The sequence below is a fragment of the Aspergillus niger genome (assembly GCF_000002855.4).
Source record: "Aspergillus niger supercontig An09".
NCBI classification, from domain to species: domain Eukaryota; kingdom Fungi; phylum Ascomycota; class Eurotiomycetes; order Eurotiales; family Aspergillaceae; genus Aspergillus; species Aspergillus niger.
Genome location: NT_166525.1, coordinates 84,327 through 100,532, shown reverse-complemented (window position 1 = coordinate 100,532; position 16,206 = coordinate 84,327). Strand labels below are relative to the sequence as shown.

The following is a 16,206-nucleotide window of genomic DNA, read 5'->3' as shown; positions in this document are numbered from 1 at the left end:
GAGGTGAAGCTATACGAAATGGACGGCCATAAAAGCAGAGGGGTCTCCTCGTGGCATCAACTCTATCACCATCAGCGCAGCAACGCAGCGAACACATCACAGTCTTTCCCCTCAATCGTCTAGAATCCCCCAAGATTACACACCACTTGAGGACTTGTTGTATCATTAGCATATTTCATCGTTTAGCATTCGTTCAGCATCATGCAGTCCCAGAAGATCATCGTCTCCCATGCCGCCCGGCTTCTTCAACTTCCCCTTGAGAGTGTGGACCTGGAGTCCAGCTTTGTCAACCTGGGCGGCCATTCACTGCTTGCATTGGGGCTGGCCTCCGCATGCAAGCGCGACGGCGTTGCCTTGACCATGGAGTCGATTCTCTTGAGCAGCAGTATGGCCGAGCTCGTGGCTTCCGCCGTTATCGAGGGTCCCGTAACGACCCATGTGCCTGTCGTCCACCAACCTGGAACACCCCAGACGCAGTCAGCCCTTGCTCAGAAGGATGTTTCTCGCAGTAATGCAGCGTCGGCCCTGACCGAAATGCAAATGTCATTCCTGCACAGCCACGAAACGACCCCGGGTTCCAACATGATCAACTTCTTTGAGACATACCAGACGGCCCATCTTCCATTTGTCAGATCTGCTTGGCAGACTGTCATTCAGACCGAGCCCATCTTCCGCATGTCCTTCGAGTCAGATGCCTGCCATGAAACACCGTCAGCTCCTTTCACATGGACGGAAATAGTAGTCGACTCCCAGGAAGCCTACGACGCTGCCCTTGCGCGGGACGTCTACCCGGACGCCATCCAGTGCGCATTTGAGGTTGTGACACTGCCTTCTGCAGGCATTAGCACCGTCATCTGGCGTGTCCACCATGCCTTTGTCGACGGAATGTCGGGTCAGCTTGTCTACGGCAAAGTTCGCGATGTCATCAACGGTCGTGCTATCACCGCCGGTGCGCCATTCAGCGATGTGGCCAACCGACTCCGTGACTTCCAACAGGAACATCGCCAGAACCACCAACAATTCTGGGCGCAGCAGCGGGAGAAGCACCCGCAGCCTGCTGCGGAACTCGTTCTTCCCCCAGTCCGTGAAGAGATGCCTGCGGGTATCGATAATGTCACGTTCAATGTCCCCTTGGAAGAGATCTCACTCCGTGCTCGTCAGATTGGTGTCTCCTTATCCGCCTGGTATCATGCTGCCTGGGCCATGGCACTCTCTCTGTATACCGACTCTGACTCTGTTGTGTTTGGCACCGTCCTGTCTGGTCGTAACCTGCCCATCCCTGGAATTGAGGATACTATTGGCCCATTGATCAACGTCCTGCCCTTCCATGTGTCCATCGACCGCAAATTATCGACTGCCGAGTATCTCCGCGCCGTGTTTGCCCACTCAGTCCAGCTGGCGTCAGTCCAGAGCTCAGTTCCCGACGACGGGTACACCCGCAACTTCACCTCGGCGCTGGCTATGGAGTTCGAAATGGAGGCATTTGACAGCCATGCAGTCCGACCCGTACAGCAGTCCTGGTTCCGCGTAGTGCCCGACATTCCCCTGTCCATCTACACGACATACAATGGCACTCTGCGCCTCTGCTTCCGGCCTCAGCAGTTCCATCGCGAGGACATTCAGATGCTTGCCGACCACTTCCGCCATGCCCTGAGTCTGCTCCTGTCCGAGCAGACCATGGAGGGATGCATGAAGAACATCCTGACCGACAACTGCAAGAACACCCTCATGCAGATGGGCAACTGTCAGACCGACTCGACGTCCCTGTGCTCCATCCACGACGACCTCGTCACGCTCTTCGAACGCGCTGTCCGCGAGACTCCCAACGGCATCGCCGTGGAAAAGGCTGGCATCCAACTGACTTACGCCGAGATGGATCGACAGGCCAGCATCCTTGCTAAAAACCTGCAGATCCAGCCCGGCGAGGTCGTCTGCGTCTTGGCCGACCGATCCATCAACTGGATCGTCTCCATCTATGGTATCCTCAAGGCTGGCGGTGTCTACTCGGCCCAGGACCCCGGTCTGCCCGACCACATCCGCAACACCAACTTCCAGACTGCCGGTGGGAAGCTGTACTTGACTCCAGCCACCTCCCAGAAGCATCTTGCTCCCAAGGCCTGCAACCTGTGCTTTTCTGTAGAGGAACTGATCGCTACTATCCCGGATAACTTCACGCCTAGCCACCGCTCCGCTCCTCAGCCCGAAGACAACGCCTACCTGTGCTTCACCTCCGGCTCGACTGGCAAGCCCAAGGGAGTGATGTGCCACCACGCCGGTCTCGTGGCCTTCCAGAAAGATCTCGAGGTTCGACTCTTCGCCGCTCCCGGCCAGCGCATCTCGCAGCTCATGTCGCCTGCCTTTGACGGCAGTATCCACGAGATATTCTCGGCTCTCTGCTACGGCGCTACCCTGGTGCTGGCTGATGGCGCCGACACCTTTGCCCATCTGAAGAAGAGCAACGCCGCCATTCTGACCCCCTCCGTGGCCAAGATCCTCCTGCCCGAGCAATTTCCTGAGCTGCGCACCGTCTACCTGGTCGGTGAACCCGTGCCACAGTACGTCAACGACGTCTGGTCCAGCGCCACCACTCTCTACAACATGTACGGCCCAACCGAAGCCACCTGCGGTGCCACCATCCAGCGGCTGCTCCCTGGACAGCCCGTCACCATTGGTGGACCTAATGCCACTACGCGTATTTACATTCTCGGCCAGAACGGGCAGCTTCTCCCTCCCGGGGTGATCGGGGAGATTTACTGCGCCGGTGTGCAAGTAGCTAATGGCTATATTGGTCGTCCCGAGTTGAACGCGGAGCGGTTCCTCTCCGACAACATTGTTGCACGCCCAGGCGAGAAAATGTACCGCACCGGAGACCGCGGCTACTTCAACCGCCTCGGCCAGGTCGAGTGTCTCGGTCGCAACGATCGTCAGATCAAGCTGCGTGGTTACCGCACGGACTTGAACGACCTGGAGATCCGCGTCGCCAATGCCATTCCTGAGTCCACCGCCGTCGCTATCTGCCCCAAGGATGATTACCTCGTTGCCATGATCCAGCCCGAGACGCTCACTGTCACTGATGTCCGCCAGCGCATGTCGCAGGTGCTGCCGGTGCACGCCATGCCCCGTCGCATCATGGTCGTGGACAAGTTCCCCATGACGCCTGCCGGCAAGCTTGACTACAAGGAGATTGCGAATCAGTGCACGGTGGTGGCTCAACCCGCAGCCAAACGCACCCTCTCCAGCAAGACTGAGCACTCCCTTGCCGAACTGTGGAAGGACCTGCTCTCGCTGGGCGCAGACAGCGAAGCCCTCACCCCGGAATCCAACTTTGTCGAGCTGGGCGGCCACTCGGTCATGCAGCTGCGTCTTGCCAGCAAGGTCTCCCAGGCCTTTGGGGTCAAGGTGCCTGTTCCGCGCATCATCCAAGCCGCGAACCTCTCCGAACTAGCTCAGACGGTGGACGGCCTCGTCGCCCAGATCTCATCCCCGGATGTACCGACCATTAAGCCCCTCGGTCGCAACCGCGTGTCTCCCATTGAGCGAGAATGGCTGGAGAAGTACCGGCTTCAGCTCGGCACGTCTGCTTTCAACGTCACTTTTGCCTGCAAGATCGACAGCACCAAGGTGGATAGCGAGCATCTCATCGCCTGCTGGAACGCTGTTCTCGCCCGCCACGACATCTTCCGCAGTCGCTCCCACCTCGATTACCGCGGCAAGGGACCCCGACGCACCTATGCTCGCTACTGCCCGCAGGTGATGCGCGTCCACGGCTTCAACCTCTGGCGCGAAGCCAACAGACCCTTCCACCCTGACCGCCAGCACCCGATCCGAGTGATTGTCTCTAAGTCCATGATGTTGGTGGCCATGAGCCATCTCATCGCTGACCTCACCACTCTGCAGGTGATCCTGGGTGAAGTGGTCCGTCTGTATCGTGGTGATGGCCTCGGCCCCGTGAAGCGGAACTACCATGAAACAACGCAGTGGAGTTCCCAAGCCACTGCCAACGAGCGCGAGTGGTGGGTGCAGTATCTGGGCAACACTACCATTCAAAGGGACGGCCTATACAGCATTCCCAACTTAACCCACCGCTCCAGTTACGGCGGCCAGACGCACCTCGTCCGACTGAATCAGAGCCTCGCCACACAGGCCATTCAATACACCGAGACGAACAGCGTCACGTTGCACCAGCTAGCACTGGCCTCTGTGGCGCTAGCCTTGCAAGCTCATCGCGACGACACGGATCTTGTCCTGGGTGGACCGTACTTCAACAGAGGACAGGACGATCTCGACACGGTCGGATTGTTTCTAGAACCCATCCCCATTCGTATTCAGTTCTCGGCATCGCGGGATCCGACCGCAGCCTCCACCAAGTCTTTTGTTCGTGCTGTGCAACGGTCCAGCCAGTCAGCCATTGCGCATGCCATTCCATGGAACCAGCTGCTCGAGGCGGTGGGTGCTGCCGAGATGGCTGATTTCCCTAACCATCCCTTGTTGGATGTCATGGTTACTTTCCATGATGATCGCACGTCGCCGAAATTGCCGGTCGAAGGACTCGATCCGCTGGTCACGTATACCAAGGGGTCGAAGTTTGCGCTGTTGGTGGAGTTTTGTGCGATTTCTGATCGGACTATTCTGATGCGGCTGGAGCATGATACGGAGTGTATCTCCAAGGAGACGATTCAGGGTGTTGAGAAGTTGATTTTGGAGGCGCTGGGCATGATTGTGTCGGGACAGGGGTATAGTGCTATTAAGGAGAAGATGAGAGGGATGGTGGGCAGTGCTGATAGACAGACCCAGAAGACGGAGAGGTACTTTGGCAAGAGACTGACTGAGTTGAGGAGCGAATAGCTGGTTGTCTTTGGCATGTGTCTAGATTTTTCTGTGTTTATAGATTGGCTTTGGGTACGGAGTTCTGGATAATAGAATGTCACTGATTACTACTATAATCACTTGCCTGCTATAGTGAAAAGTATACACGATGTAGCAGTGAGTAGTGCTCTGAAATAAAGGCAATCGCTCAGAATATGCTGAGTCAATGATTATCGTTGATTGTATTCGAAGGAACAAGTTACATCCGGATCTGACATAGCCAAATGCTCCTTCCAACCATACTATCATTCATGAATTGGTATTCCATCGCATACACATACAGCAGGCCGCTCCACGTCGAACAGAATCATCCCCAATGTAGTGTCTAAGCAACATCCCGCACATTCGCAAACGTATACCCACTACTCGTCACCCCCTCCGGCACCCAATACAGCTGCCACACCGTCGAGACATTGGTGTCCTTGACATAGAACGTATCGAACAACTCTCCAGAGTCAGATTCATACATGATCCAGGCCCCATACCAGATCCACTTGTCGGTCACTGCATCCGACGGAGTGTCATCTCCCGTGAAGCCAACCTCGGTGACTTCGTCGGCATTCGGGCGGATGTATAGCAGAGTGTCATCGGAAAGAGTAATTCCCTCGCTGAGAGATTCGGCGAAGACTTCATCGTCGCTGTAGGTCACTGCATGGAGTTAGTGCTGACACAGGTCTTGGGAAGGTGGAGGGGTACACTAACTGGTGATGTCAGTTACGACAGAGCCATAGGTCCAGTCGGAGGCGGTGCCGAAGTAGGCCAGTCCTGGAAGTATTATGGTTAGTGATGAGAAGAATTATCTAACATAGGAAGACTTACCATCAGCGTAGAACAACTTGACGGGTTCAGAGGCAAGTCCATAGGCGTAGAGGGTGAAGTTGCCATCCGGACTGCGCTTGACCAGATCTCCCAGTGGACGGAGAGGGTTGGCAGCCACAGTGCCGATGGCAGCTAGGGCGGAGAGAATAGTAGTGGTGAATGGTGCCTTCATTGTTGCTAACGGTATATTTGAGTAAGCGTTGATGAGGAATGTTGCGTGTTGCGATCTGTTTATATAGGCGATTGTTCAACTGGCAGGCGAGCAGCTCACTCAGGTGGACAGTTCTTCTTCCGCAGCTTTGAACCTCCGTGATAATGCTTGGTATGGGCTAGCGATCCTGTGACGCGTCATCACAACGGAGTTGGATGCAAGAACGCCGTAGTGGAGGAGCCAAGGACCCTAGACTTTAGCCTCATATCCACCCATCATGATTTTCTTCTTCTACTAATCAGCCACGGCAGGCTAAATCAAGGCTAGAAGAGCCTAAGCCAGTTTAGCTTCTGCAGGATAGCTTCCTGACGAATGAGTCAGTTCTTTTTTCGGCTTGAAGGAATGAAGGATCCGAGCTTGACATTGAAGCGAGCTTTGTCATGATTACTATATGGATATGCAGTAGATACTCTGGAGTATGATGTAGGTATCCCACGCGCTAGATCAGTTATGCCGGGACGCTCTAGTCACAACAGTCTTCACACTAGATCGGAGCCAAGATTCAGCAGTCTGGAAACCTCGCCCTAAAAGCGCGCATACATGACCACCCAGACACACATTTGACTGCGCCCAGATAATCTGCCGGAGAACCTCCATCATCCAACCCCTCTCTCGTCTTTGCCAATGATTGCTTAATCCGCGACCGTCGATCGTTGAGGTCTTGCAGCATGCGACCAGGTGCAAATTCATCGTCATCGGATGGACTAGGCGCGGTATCTCGATCCAGGCTGACGGCGGGATCGGCCAGCAAGTCCAGACGCAGTGCCTCCTCCGCCAGGGCGAGGATCCAATTGGAGTCAAATGGCCCCTCTCGATGCGGCCAAGCACGCAGCAGCTTAATGGCCCGCCACCGAACGCGATAGTCCTGACACACCAAGGCCCCATTGTACAATGGCGGAAGGACACCCACATCAATACTGATGGTGGGACGCTCAGGGAACCGGGTCATGATTGACTCGGCCAAGGAAACAACTTTCTCGATGGCAGGCGTGACAGCAGCCAGGGCAGCTGGATTGTCCGCCAGGGGGATTGTTTCCAGCGACACCATCAGGCCGAGGTATTGTAGATGAATCAGTTCGACACTCCGCTGCTCTTTGTGATTGAGAAGATGGTAAGAGTTGTGGTAGAAGGGCTCGAAGGATCGCCAAAATCGGGAGGCCAGGGAGCGGACCCGCAGCTGCGTCGACTGGATGGTGGCGTAGTTGCGTTTGATGTCTCCCAGCAATATTTCCTCACCCGAGATCATAAAGCGATACCCAGCACTGGTGACCAGGTTGAAGGCCGTGCGAGCTTCCTCCAGATTGGCAAAGGCGACCGCTGATGTCGGCTGCGACTGCCACTGGGTGGGCAAAGAGTCGATGCACAGCAGAGGCCCCCCGAGGCCATAGTGGGCGGTACTCATGTCCAGCTGGGCAAAAGCAGCCACCAGACAATGTTCCACCAGTTCTTGGCGGGGCGTAGGCGCCACCAATTCTCGCGCTGCCTGGAGCTCGCAGAGGATGCGCAGGCCACTCTGGAGATGGGTAAAGGCATCGTCGTAGTCGCCCTGCAGCAGGTCGGAGAGAACGAACAACAAACAGCAGAGGAGGGTCACATTGCGCAACCAGGGATCCGAAGAGGCACGGCGCCGGGTGAGGCTCTGAAAAGCGCGGCCCAGCTGCTCTTGCGCAAAGCGCAGCCAGGGGCCCTGACTCCTTCCGGGGAAGTTGGCAGCCAAGGGCATTCCTCTGCTCTCCGCGTCTTGGTGGATCGCGCTGAGGGCCACGGTCGCATGGTACACCGCTGGCTCCGACTGACCTATCTGCAGGACGAGATGCTGCCAGAGCGAGGAGTCGAACATTTCGCGGAAGGTGGGCACCGTGTGGTGCTGAAAGTAGGAGAAACAGCGGCTCTCGTCGGAGGTAATGACCCATTGAAAGCCACTCCTCAACTCAGGGCTGATCTTGGTCCATGGATCCCTCATCAAGGGCAGTCTTTGCACCTCGTAGCCATCGCAAACACGACCCGCGGAGGTACATCTCCGGCATGCGCCGGGGGTTTCATCACATTTCACGCGGCGAGCTCTGTTCCAAGTCAGTAGCGACAGGTGTGCACTTGGGTCTTTCTTGCACCTACCGACAAGTGCGGCATCCCGTTCTCGATCGTTTGCCGCCGAATCGACGGTTCATCGACCCCAGGCGGGATGGTGCCGGCGTGGAGAACTTGTTCATACTATCCATAGGAAGGGGGGTGGGGGGAGGGGAAGGCGCAACGGTGGTTGTCATTTCCGAATCCTGGCCATACGCGAGAAGAGGCGAAAAAGGCGAGTGACTCCCAGAAAGACTAAAATAAGCGGGAACAGAATGGCTGACGGGTCTGGTCGGCACCGCCCTGTCTCTGGGTTGTGATTTATTGACCTTTGGGCAGCTGCCAATTAGTGCGGCCACTAATGCATCCCAGCAGGCTCGAAGGAGGGCTAGTCCCCGTCTAGTCTCTTCATCGGGCGTTGAGGGGACTCAGGAGAAGCAGTGGAAAAACGGCTGGAGTGCACATCTTACATTTACGGAAGAAGACGGGCTAACTCAAAAGAGTCATGGAAAGTGGAGAGGAAAGATGCATGAATTTTAAGACTTTCTCTGCACCGATAATCCCGTACCTGCCGATCACAGGCCGTCAGGCTGGTTATACATATCGTCGTGCTCCTTCTCGCGACCCTCCAAGCGTGTCAACTGCAGCCGCTTGCTGGCCGACCGCAAGACGCCGTCACGCGCGTCAACCAACGGTCGCACCCATTTCTCAACCACTTCGGGATTTTTCTCTTTGTTGTCATCAGCGGCCTGCACGGGAAACCAGGTATCGGCGATGCCGGTCGGAAACCCGTTAATGTAGATATTCTCCCACTGCCCGCGGGGCACCAGGTAGGTTTCATGATAAATGGCCAGGTGTGGATGGTCTTTGGCGATGCGAGACCACCAGCGCACCCCTTCCATGTGGATGTCATCGTGAGCGAATTGATGAAGAGCAGCGTAATCGCGGAGGTAGAAGACGGTCATGGTCTCGTTACCCGCTGGACTGTCGGTCTTCAACCAGTGCGAGGTGCCCAGCAGACCGTACTTGACGGGGTTGGCGCGCATGTTTCGACTCATCTTATCAGCACTTTCGCCCAACTCCTTCATGCCTGGGGCGAGCATCCCGAGTGGATGGTGGCAGCGCGCCCCCAGATGGAAGACCACGATTGACTCGCCCGCCGGTTCACTGCCAAAGGTGCCATCGGGCCGGGGATACTGGGCACTGCGCTTGATAGGGATGGATCCGGTCATGTACCGGTTGGGGGTTATGTGGCAGGCCATCAACAGATGGTCGATGAACCGGTACAGCAGGATGGCCGCGGTCGGAAGCAGGGAGAGGGGGCCCAACAGTAGACACGCACCCCCTTGCATCAGCCCACCCAGCAGGAGCCAGGAGGAGAGGGTGAGATTGTCCCGGACCATGGGGGAGATGGAGCTCGTGGTCTCCGGGAAGGGAGTCGGGCCATCGCCACGGTCGCGCGGGACGATTTGGGGTGGGAAGAGCGGTTTGAAGGTGGCCATGGCTGGATGATGAGCAAATGGGTGTTATCTGGGAAGTGCCCGAAGTACCATGTGGCTCGGGGTGGTTTTATAGGGTACCGAAATGCTGGTCAGATGGCATCGGGCACTGCCCTCCTTCGCTGACCTGTTCCAGTTGTAGCATTGATTGCTGGTGGCTGTGGTTCCCTCCCCCACAGGAGCATACGAAGGGACGAATGATAGGCGCGCAAGCGTAAGCAATGCTCCGGGCGTCAGTGAATGGATCCACCCCAGGATCATGGTGAGATACCAGTAGTATTCCCTTGTCTGCTTACGCACAGGCTTGTTTGTTGTTCTCGTGTTCGGAACGGCAGGTCACTAAGCGCAAACGAGCGGGCCATGATGCATCGCTGGGAATGACCAAAGTAAATAACAATGCGGCCCTCTGGAAGAGGAAAGGGGATGATGAAAGGTGAAGAAGAGCATGACGATGCGATCTCACGGGGAACCAGTTACACTGCAGAAGAAGGGAAGGAATGGAATGCAGAAACTGATCGGGGAATCCAGATATTGGGGATACAGGTGGTGCTGAACAGAAGGTTATTTGTGATCGTCTCAAATCAGAAGAAATCCCTGAATGCCCATTACCATGCATTGTGCAACCGCTGGTCTACCTTTGGGCGGGCTACTTGCACGTCTGTACAAGACTAAGAGTTACCAGTCAGTTATTCATCCCCCGGTGGATCCTCTGCCGATCCTCTGCATGCCCGTGAATCATACACTGCGTTCTAGACTGGTACTAAGTCGACCTAAAAATATAGGGTAGACTACTACTGCTGTTGAGGTACCTTTGAAGGGAAGACACATGGCTGTTCTATAGAGACACTCTTGAGTAAATGAATGAAATGGATACCAAAACAACGCCCGATCATGTGCCTCGGATAATTATTTCTCCCTTATTGCCTGAGGCATCAGTTACCCAGGTGAAGCCAAGAAGACGGAGGATATACTGGGTATGAATCTACACCGCTCAACAAGGGGCGATCGATATCGATAGTCTGACGAAAAGGCTCATCCCAAAGCTCCTGCATGTCTGGACTGCAAAAATCGATCCCAGTAAGTGCTATGAGAGCCATCAGGAAGCTCTCATGGATCCGAGAATGTCATTTTCTTTCGAGGAACTCAGCCCACGACTGAAGGTGAAGCCCCGGAATCTGCATTAGATTGATCAGTTAGTCATGAGAAACGTCAATGCACCACAGACTTTACGCACCTCTCTGGCCTGGATGAATTCTGATGCCTCACACACGTTTCCGAATTTTTCGAACATCAGAAGCTGCTCGGTATAATCCAAGGCAATCTCAGGAGATAGACCTTGACTCTCCAGCTTCTTTCGATGCTCATCGGGACTTATTACATGGTACATTGTCTGTAAGCCGTATTCTGATATATGCAACGTAAGCCAAATCGGTCATACTAAGCCAAATACACAATTGGGTAGTTATAGTTACTTTTGCCAATCATAGCTTGTTTCTCCGCCTCCGAGATGGCTTCACTATAGAAGGCCACGGTCTTTGTAAAGTAAGTAGCCTCAGCTTCCAGGATCACTCGAACAAGCTTGCCTGTATCGCGAATTGATCCGTTCGGCATGGCAGTGGACGGGCTATGCGGCAAGTACATATGATACACGCCCTGCGCATCCTAGTATCATCTCGTAAGCTTTTGATCCGAAGAGCCATGTATGCGGTAGATCAGATAAACAAGTGGACCAACAGGTTGTGAGAGGTAGCGTTCGGGATGAGACAGGCAGTTCTCGAAATAATTGGGGAAGAGCACGACAGTAGTCTTGCCCCACAACTGTGGGTACTGCTGCTGTATGTAGTCTGCAACTACACTCTTGCTCTTCCAGTGATGAATGTTTCTCAGTATGCCCCCGGATACCTTCTCGGGATCTGGGAGCGAGCTCCAAATGAAATGCCGAATGGTCGAGGTTCGAGCTGCAGCATCTACAATGCTTCGTCCCTGGATAGTCTCCTTCTGTGCTGATCGTGTTGCCCAAAAGTCTGTCATAGCAAAGACGGCATCGGCGCCCGTAAATGCTCGAAGAAGGCTTTCAATGCCTGCATTGAGATCAAACGCCTGAACTTCTGCCCCAAGCCTTGCCAGCTCTTGCGCTGCTGGCTTAGTCGGATCGCGCGTCAAAGCCCTGACGTAGTACAGATGCGGGTTTTTCAAGAGCTCCCTAGCGACCGGGCCGCCCTGGAATATTCATTAGAGGCTGGGTAGAGCAGACTGTATTCATGGATGGAAGCTGAACATGAGACGCACCTGCGATCCAGTAGCGCCGATAACTACAACTGTGAGACGAGACATAGCGACGATGCTGATAATGGAAACGCCTCAGCAGAACTGCCGCTGACGGATGTTTTGCAGAGTAATAGGCGGGGTTTAAAGGGACTCGCCTACCGTCTTCCTGTCAGTTATATACTACCAACCCAGCCTCAGCAGATTCCTCTATCTTATGTCCCGGCTATACGTATGCCATCGGTCTCGGCCCCAGATGAGACCGAGAGCCGAGAGCTGGAATTGAGCAAAATGCAGCCTAATCTAATGTATCTCTCACGTAGCTGGAATGGTGGGGCCGAATACGAAGTGAGCGAGTTTAAGCATTTTTGGACCGCCGCAGCGGTGCCCAACCCAGACACATCAGCTTAAACAAAGAAGGGGGTTTTTTTTTTTTTATCTTTCTATCTTGTCAATATAACGGACACCATCATGATATAGTGTCCCTGACAGGGTAGCTTGCCTTATAAGATTGGAATTTCCTTTTTGTGTATGGGGTTAACAAAGGCCGACGGAGAGCAGGATGGATCGCACTGTCCAGTATCTGGTCTTCTGGATTTTTTTTTCAAAGCTTGTCTGCTCTTCTGTGTCATATAACTTGCTTGATACACGGCACCCTACCATTATGAAACGTGTTTAAATACTCTAGCGTTCACCAATATGCTGGATTGCTACTATTACTGGTGACAATCCTTGCTTGTGCGACAGCCAACCAGGCAGCCGCTATAGCCGCCCAGAGCCAGCCGCGAAGTCGTCGTTATACGCTATAAATAGCCTCCAACGCGTCCATTGACCATCCTTTTGTTGATCTTCGCGTCGTCAAATGGTGCCTGCTTCCTGTTTCCAGAGTCGGTCGATTGCTTAGAGACGCAACACCGTTCAGCATGGCGAGCACGAACGTCCTCACGGTTTTGCTCAAGTATGCCTCGCTTTCGGTCACCATTGCTGTGGCCTTATACGCGACGCTATTGGGCCTCCTGACTACGGAAACCGTTCAATCTCATGTGGTGTACTTACACGCCATCCAACTGACATGGTTGAAGGATCTGAATGTCCCGGAGAGCTTTGGCTTCCTGCGAAACCAAGTCACCCCTTTCACGATCGCCACTCCTGACGGCGAGCAGCTGTACGCCTGGCACATCCTGCCTGTAGAATTGTACCGCCAAAATGAGCAACTTCTGGTCGCAGAGCCCGCGGAATTCGTCTCCAATATTAGTGACCGGCTCTCTTTCCAACTCCTGCGGGACGATCCCGATGCGCGCTTGGTTCTGCACATGCATGGTGCGGGAGGCACTGTGGGATTAGGGTACCGCGTGTCCAATTACCGGGCGCTGTCCGCTGGCCAGCCGGAGAAAATTCATGTCCTGACCTTTGATTATCGAGGATTCGGGCGCAGCACCGGTAAGCCATCCGAGACGGGACTAATTACGGATGCCCGTGCGGTGGTTCACTGGGCCATGACGGTTGCTGGCATTCCTCCCTCCCGCATTGTCATATTCGGCCAGTCCATGGGGACCGCTGTAAGCATCGCGATCACCCGCGACCTCGCCGTCAAATCAAACCCCGTGTCCTTTGCTGGAGTTATCCTGGTGGCCCCTTTCGTCGATGTCTCCACTTTGGTTGCGACTTATCGGATAGCAGGCCTCATTCCCATCCTGTCCCCCCTTCTGCGCTTCCCCTGGCTCTTTACATCTCTCCAAAGCTTCATCCGGGACAAATGGGCAAGCAATGATCGTATTGCTGACTACGTGCGCTTCAACGAAGTCAATGGAGAGAGGTACCACATTACCATAATTCATGCAGAAGACGACTACGACATCCCCTGGCACCACACCCAAGCCCTATTCTCCCATGCAGTCCGCAATTCTGTACCTGGAGGTATCGACAACGAAGAAGTCGAGCAAAGAAAGCAAGACCTCCAGGTAGATCTTGGTGCGGCTGGAACCGCCATAGAATGGACGACCCAGCATGGGGTCATTCGGCAGCAAATCCTGAAGACTGGCTTGCATGATGCTATCATGGGATATCCTGTTATTACCATGGCAGTTATGCGTGCTTTTGACGCAGCAGGTCCAGCCTTGACACGTCCACTGCCTGAGCAATGAACCAGCCTCCCCTAAAATGCTCTGTCACACAATTAGATTATAGCAACCATGTGTCCCTTCCAACCCGAAACAAGGCTCGTACTGAGAAAGACAATCATATTGTGAAAAAATTGTACAGGCGTCCTATTTGTGGATACCGTAGCCATAACCTCCGCCTTATTCTGACATATCGAGAAATATGATCCATACCTTCCACATGGGAACGCGGCTGGGTTCTGTCCCAGCAAGGCATGGCCAATGTGGGTTCCATAGTGGACCGCTAACCTTATTCTTGTAACCATCCCCTACATAAACCCCTGTATCTGGCATAATATGGCCTTTTCATCAAGCGCCTCCGGGTTCTCTGGTTATAATCATGCATATAGACCAGGGAACTACCCGCCAACCGTGGGTCCTGTCTGGTCGCGATCGAGTTCAACAGCCAATTTGATAGGTCTAAACTAAGCAACACTAAAATGGAAACGAAAAGCCACTATGGGATTGCCTGTCCTGCAAGACGGCCTTTACGATACGTTGGATATACAATCAAGCAGCTGACAGATTTGCAGAACTTGCCATTTCAGCTAGAACACCGTCAATCTTGAGCTGCTTTTAGACCACAGCAGTGGATGGCTCTCGGCTACTTACTTGTTATGGCTGGCTAATACCACACTTCTGCGGACGCTTTGGTATCACAGCTGACAGCGGCAATCAGCGCCGTTGTAAACGGAATGCGGATGCACGTACTGTTGGGACTCTGACATGAAGAATATGAAATGTCTTTTAGCCGGGAATTGCTCGTAATTTCTGAAGCAATCCAGGATCTTCAGTCTCTTACAGCTGACTTTCACCCATGATGGGAGGAACTAGGACTGCAAACTTTTGGAAACTTGATTGATAGTAAGGTTTTCCACTTTTCATACCATGCAGTACACTATATAGTCAAAAGTATTGGGATACTCGAATTTTCCTGGAACGCTAACAACAATGACTTTCTACTTAGATATTAGAGATATAACTTTATAACTTTCAAAAGGAATAAATTACCATAACCTGTCTTATAAATGAACAAAAATCAAAGTACATCTATAACAAAAAGAGTAATAGATCATGGATTGAAATTTTTCTTAAATATTTCGATATATGTCGTGAATTCTTTTTCTTAGATTGCTAGGTAACGCCGAATTATTGATAATACTGCTTATCCATATTATTTTTGCATGGAGATGAAAATTACTTGTGGAGCGATCTTTCAGTAAATAAAATATACATAAAAAGTGTTAGTCAGGTTTTAAAGCGACTCAGCCTTGTACCCCTGGAAGGGATGATTTTCTTATGGCTTAGAATTCGTCCCGTGTGCCACTGTGAATGCCTGCTCGCTAGGTGATATGGACCATGCCTCGTTTTCCCCAACCACCTCCACCACCCCTCTCCTCTCTCAACCCTCTCCTCCCTCTTCCGCCACTCACTTCGATCCTCTAGTCCCTCTAGTGACGCCGGCGCTATCAAGCTCTGACTAATCTATCATTAGATAACATCTATTATGGGGGCGTTGGCCTTCATAAGGCGCGGATCCTCCAGCTAGACCCCGGCATGGTTGTCGTCTGGGGCCACTACATTATCATCATCCCGTTGATTTATTTCTCTGCCGTGGTGCCGACCTAACTGGCCATCGTGCACCTTTACCTTAATATTTTCACCAACAAACCCCTACGCATAACCTGCTTTGTGGTGCCAGCCATCATTCTTGGCAATTGGTTTGGTACGACCGTAGCGGGTTTCCTACCCTGCTAGCCGTTGAGCTACTTCCGGACTAAGGAGGGCCACTGCGTTGACACTAACGCCTTTTTTCGCTGGAGCGGATTGGCCACTATCTTGACGGACGGCCCTTGGACGGCTGCCAACTTCGTACTCTGGTGCGTCGTTGAGTCCGGGACGTATCAGATCGCCGCTTGGTTTCCCATATATCGCCCACTTGTTAAAACCATTGGAGGCATGCTATACATAGCGGCGACAGCCTCCGGAAAGAGTGGTGGAAGCGTCAGTCGAGAGGCTCCGGACCCCGCAGCCCGCCACTCGCGCACCCTGTAGGACAGCAAAGTAGCCGGGCACTTCCATTCGCTTAAAGGCGATGTGATGGTGGATAATGAAGGCCATGTGGGCCTGGTTACTTTGGGGTCACAGCGTTCCGATATTCCCGCGGGCTCCATTGTTGTACATCATAGATTTACTGTGTCCTAATTGGATGAGCTTGCCAACGGGGGGCCACCAGGATGTGGAGTAAGCTGGGGAGAAGCTGGAAAGGGGGATGTGAAACGGTGAAAGGCAGCTGTTGTCATGGTCCATCCGCATAGGC

At 53.5% G+C, this 16,206-nt stretch overlaps 7 protein-coding genes across 7 annotated transcripts; 3 read left to right on the top strand and 4 right to left on the bottom strand.

Annotated features, from left to right (window-relative positions):
• Positions 1-201: 201 nt before the first annotated feature.
• An09g00520 (uncharacterized protein) lies at positions 202-4,845 on the top strand (the record flags this gene model as incomplete). Its single annotated transcript, XM_001393339.1, has 1 exon — positions 202-4,845. One exon carries the CDS (start codon positions 202-204, stop codon positions 4,843-4,845), a length of 4,644 nt encoding a protein of 1,547 aa, XP_001393376.1.
• Positions 4,846-5,191: 346 nt separating this feature from the next.
• On the bottom strand, positions 5,192-5,857 carry An09g00510 (uncharacterized protein; the record flags this gene model as incomplete). Its single annotated transcript, XM_001393338.1, has 3 exons — positions 5,192-5,514; positions 5,569-5,631; positions 5,686-5,857. The coding sequence occupies 3 exons, from the start codon at positions 5,855-5,857 to the stop codon at positions 5,192-5,194; spliced, it is 558 nt and encodes a 185-aa protein (XP_001393375.1).
• A 540-nt stretch (positions 5,858-6,397) lies between these two features.
• An09g00500 (uncharacterized protein) lies at positions 6,398-9,366 on the bottom strand (the record flags this gene model as incomplete). The annotated part of the gene is made up of 3 exons (XM_001393337.3): positions 6,398-7,959; positions 8,012-8,272; positions 8,564-9,366. 3 exons carry the CDS (start codon positions 9,364-9,366, stop codon positions 6,399-6,401), a joined length of 2,625 nt encoding a protein of 874 aa, XP_001393374.3.
• Positions 9,367-9,471: 105 nt separating this feature from the next.
• On the top strand, positions 9,472-10,215 carry An09g00490 (hypothetical protein; the record flags this gene model as incomplete). Its single annotated transcript, XM_059749547.1, has 5 exons — positions 9,472-9,553; positions 9,642-9,724; positions 9,798-9,895; positions 9,936-10,022; positions 10,149-10,215. 5 exons carry the CDS (start codon positions 9,472-9,474, stop codon positions 10,213-10,215), a joined length of 417 nt encoding a protein of 138 aa, XP_059606690.1.
• A 371-nt stretch (positions 10,216-10,586) lies between these two features.
• On the bottom strand, positions 10,587-11,796 carry An09g00480 (uncharacterized protein; the record flags this gene model as incomplete). Its single annotated transcript, XM_059749546.1, has 5 exons — positions 10,587-10,637; positions 10,697-10,866; positions 10,935-11,115; positions 11,197-11,682; positions 11,752-11,796. 5 exons carry the CDS (start codon positions 11,794-11,796, stop codon positions 10,587-10,589), a joined length of 933 nt encoding a protein of 310 aa, XP_059606689.1.
• An 854-nt stretch (positions 11,797-12,650) lies between these two features.
• An09g00470 (uncharacterized protein) lies at positions 12,651-13,871 on the top strand (the record flags this gene model as incomplete). Its single annotated transcript, XM_001393334.1, has 1 exon — positions 12,651-13,871. The coding sequence occupies one exon, from the start codon at positions 12,651-12,653 to the stop codon at positions 13,869-13,871; it is 1,221 nt and encodes a 406-aa protein (XP_001393371.1).
• Positions 13,872-15,183: 1,312 nt separating this feature from the next.
• Positions 15,184-16,060, bottom strand: An09g00460 (hypothetical protein; the record flags this gene model as incomplete). The annotated part of the gene is made up of 3 exons (XM_059749545.1): positions 15,184-15,283; positions 15,637-15,848; positions 15,935-16,060. 3 exons carry the CDS (start codon positions 16,058-16,060, stop codon positions 15,184-15,186), a joined length of 438 nt encoding a protein of 145 aa, XP_059606688.1.
• Positions 16,061-16,206: the final 146 nt, after the last annotated feature.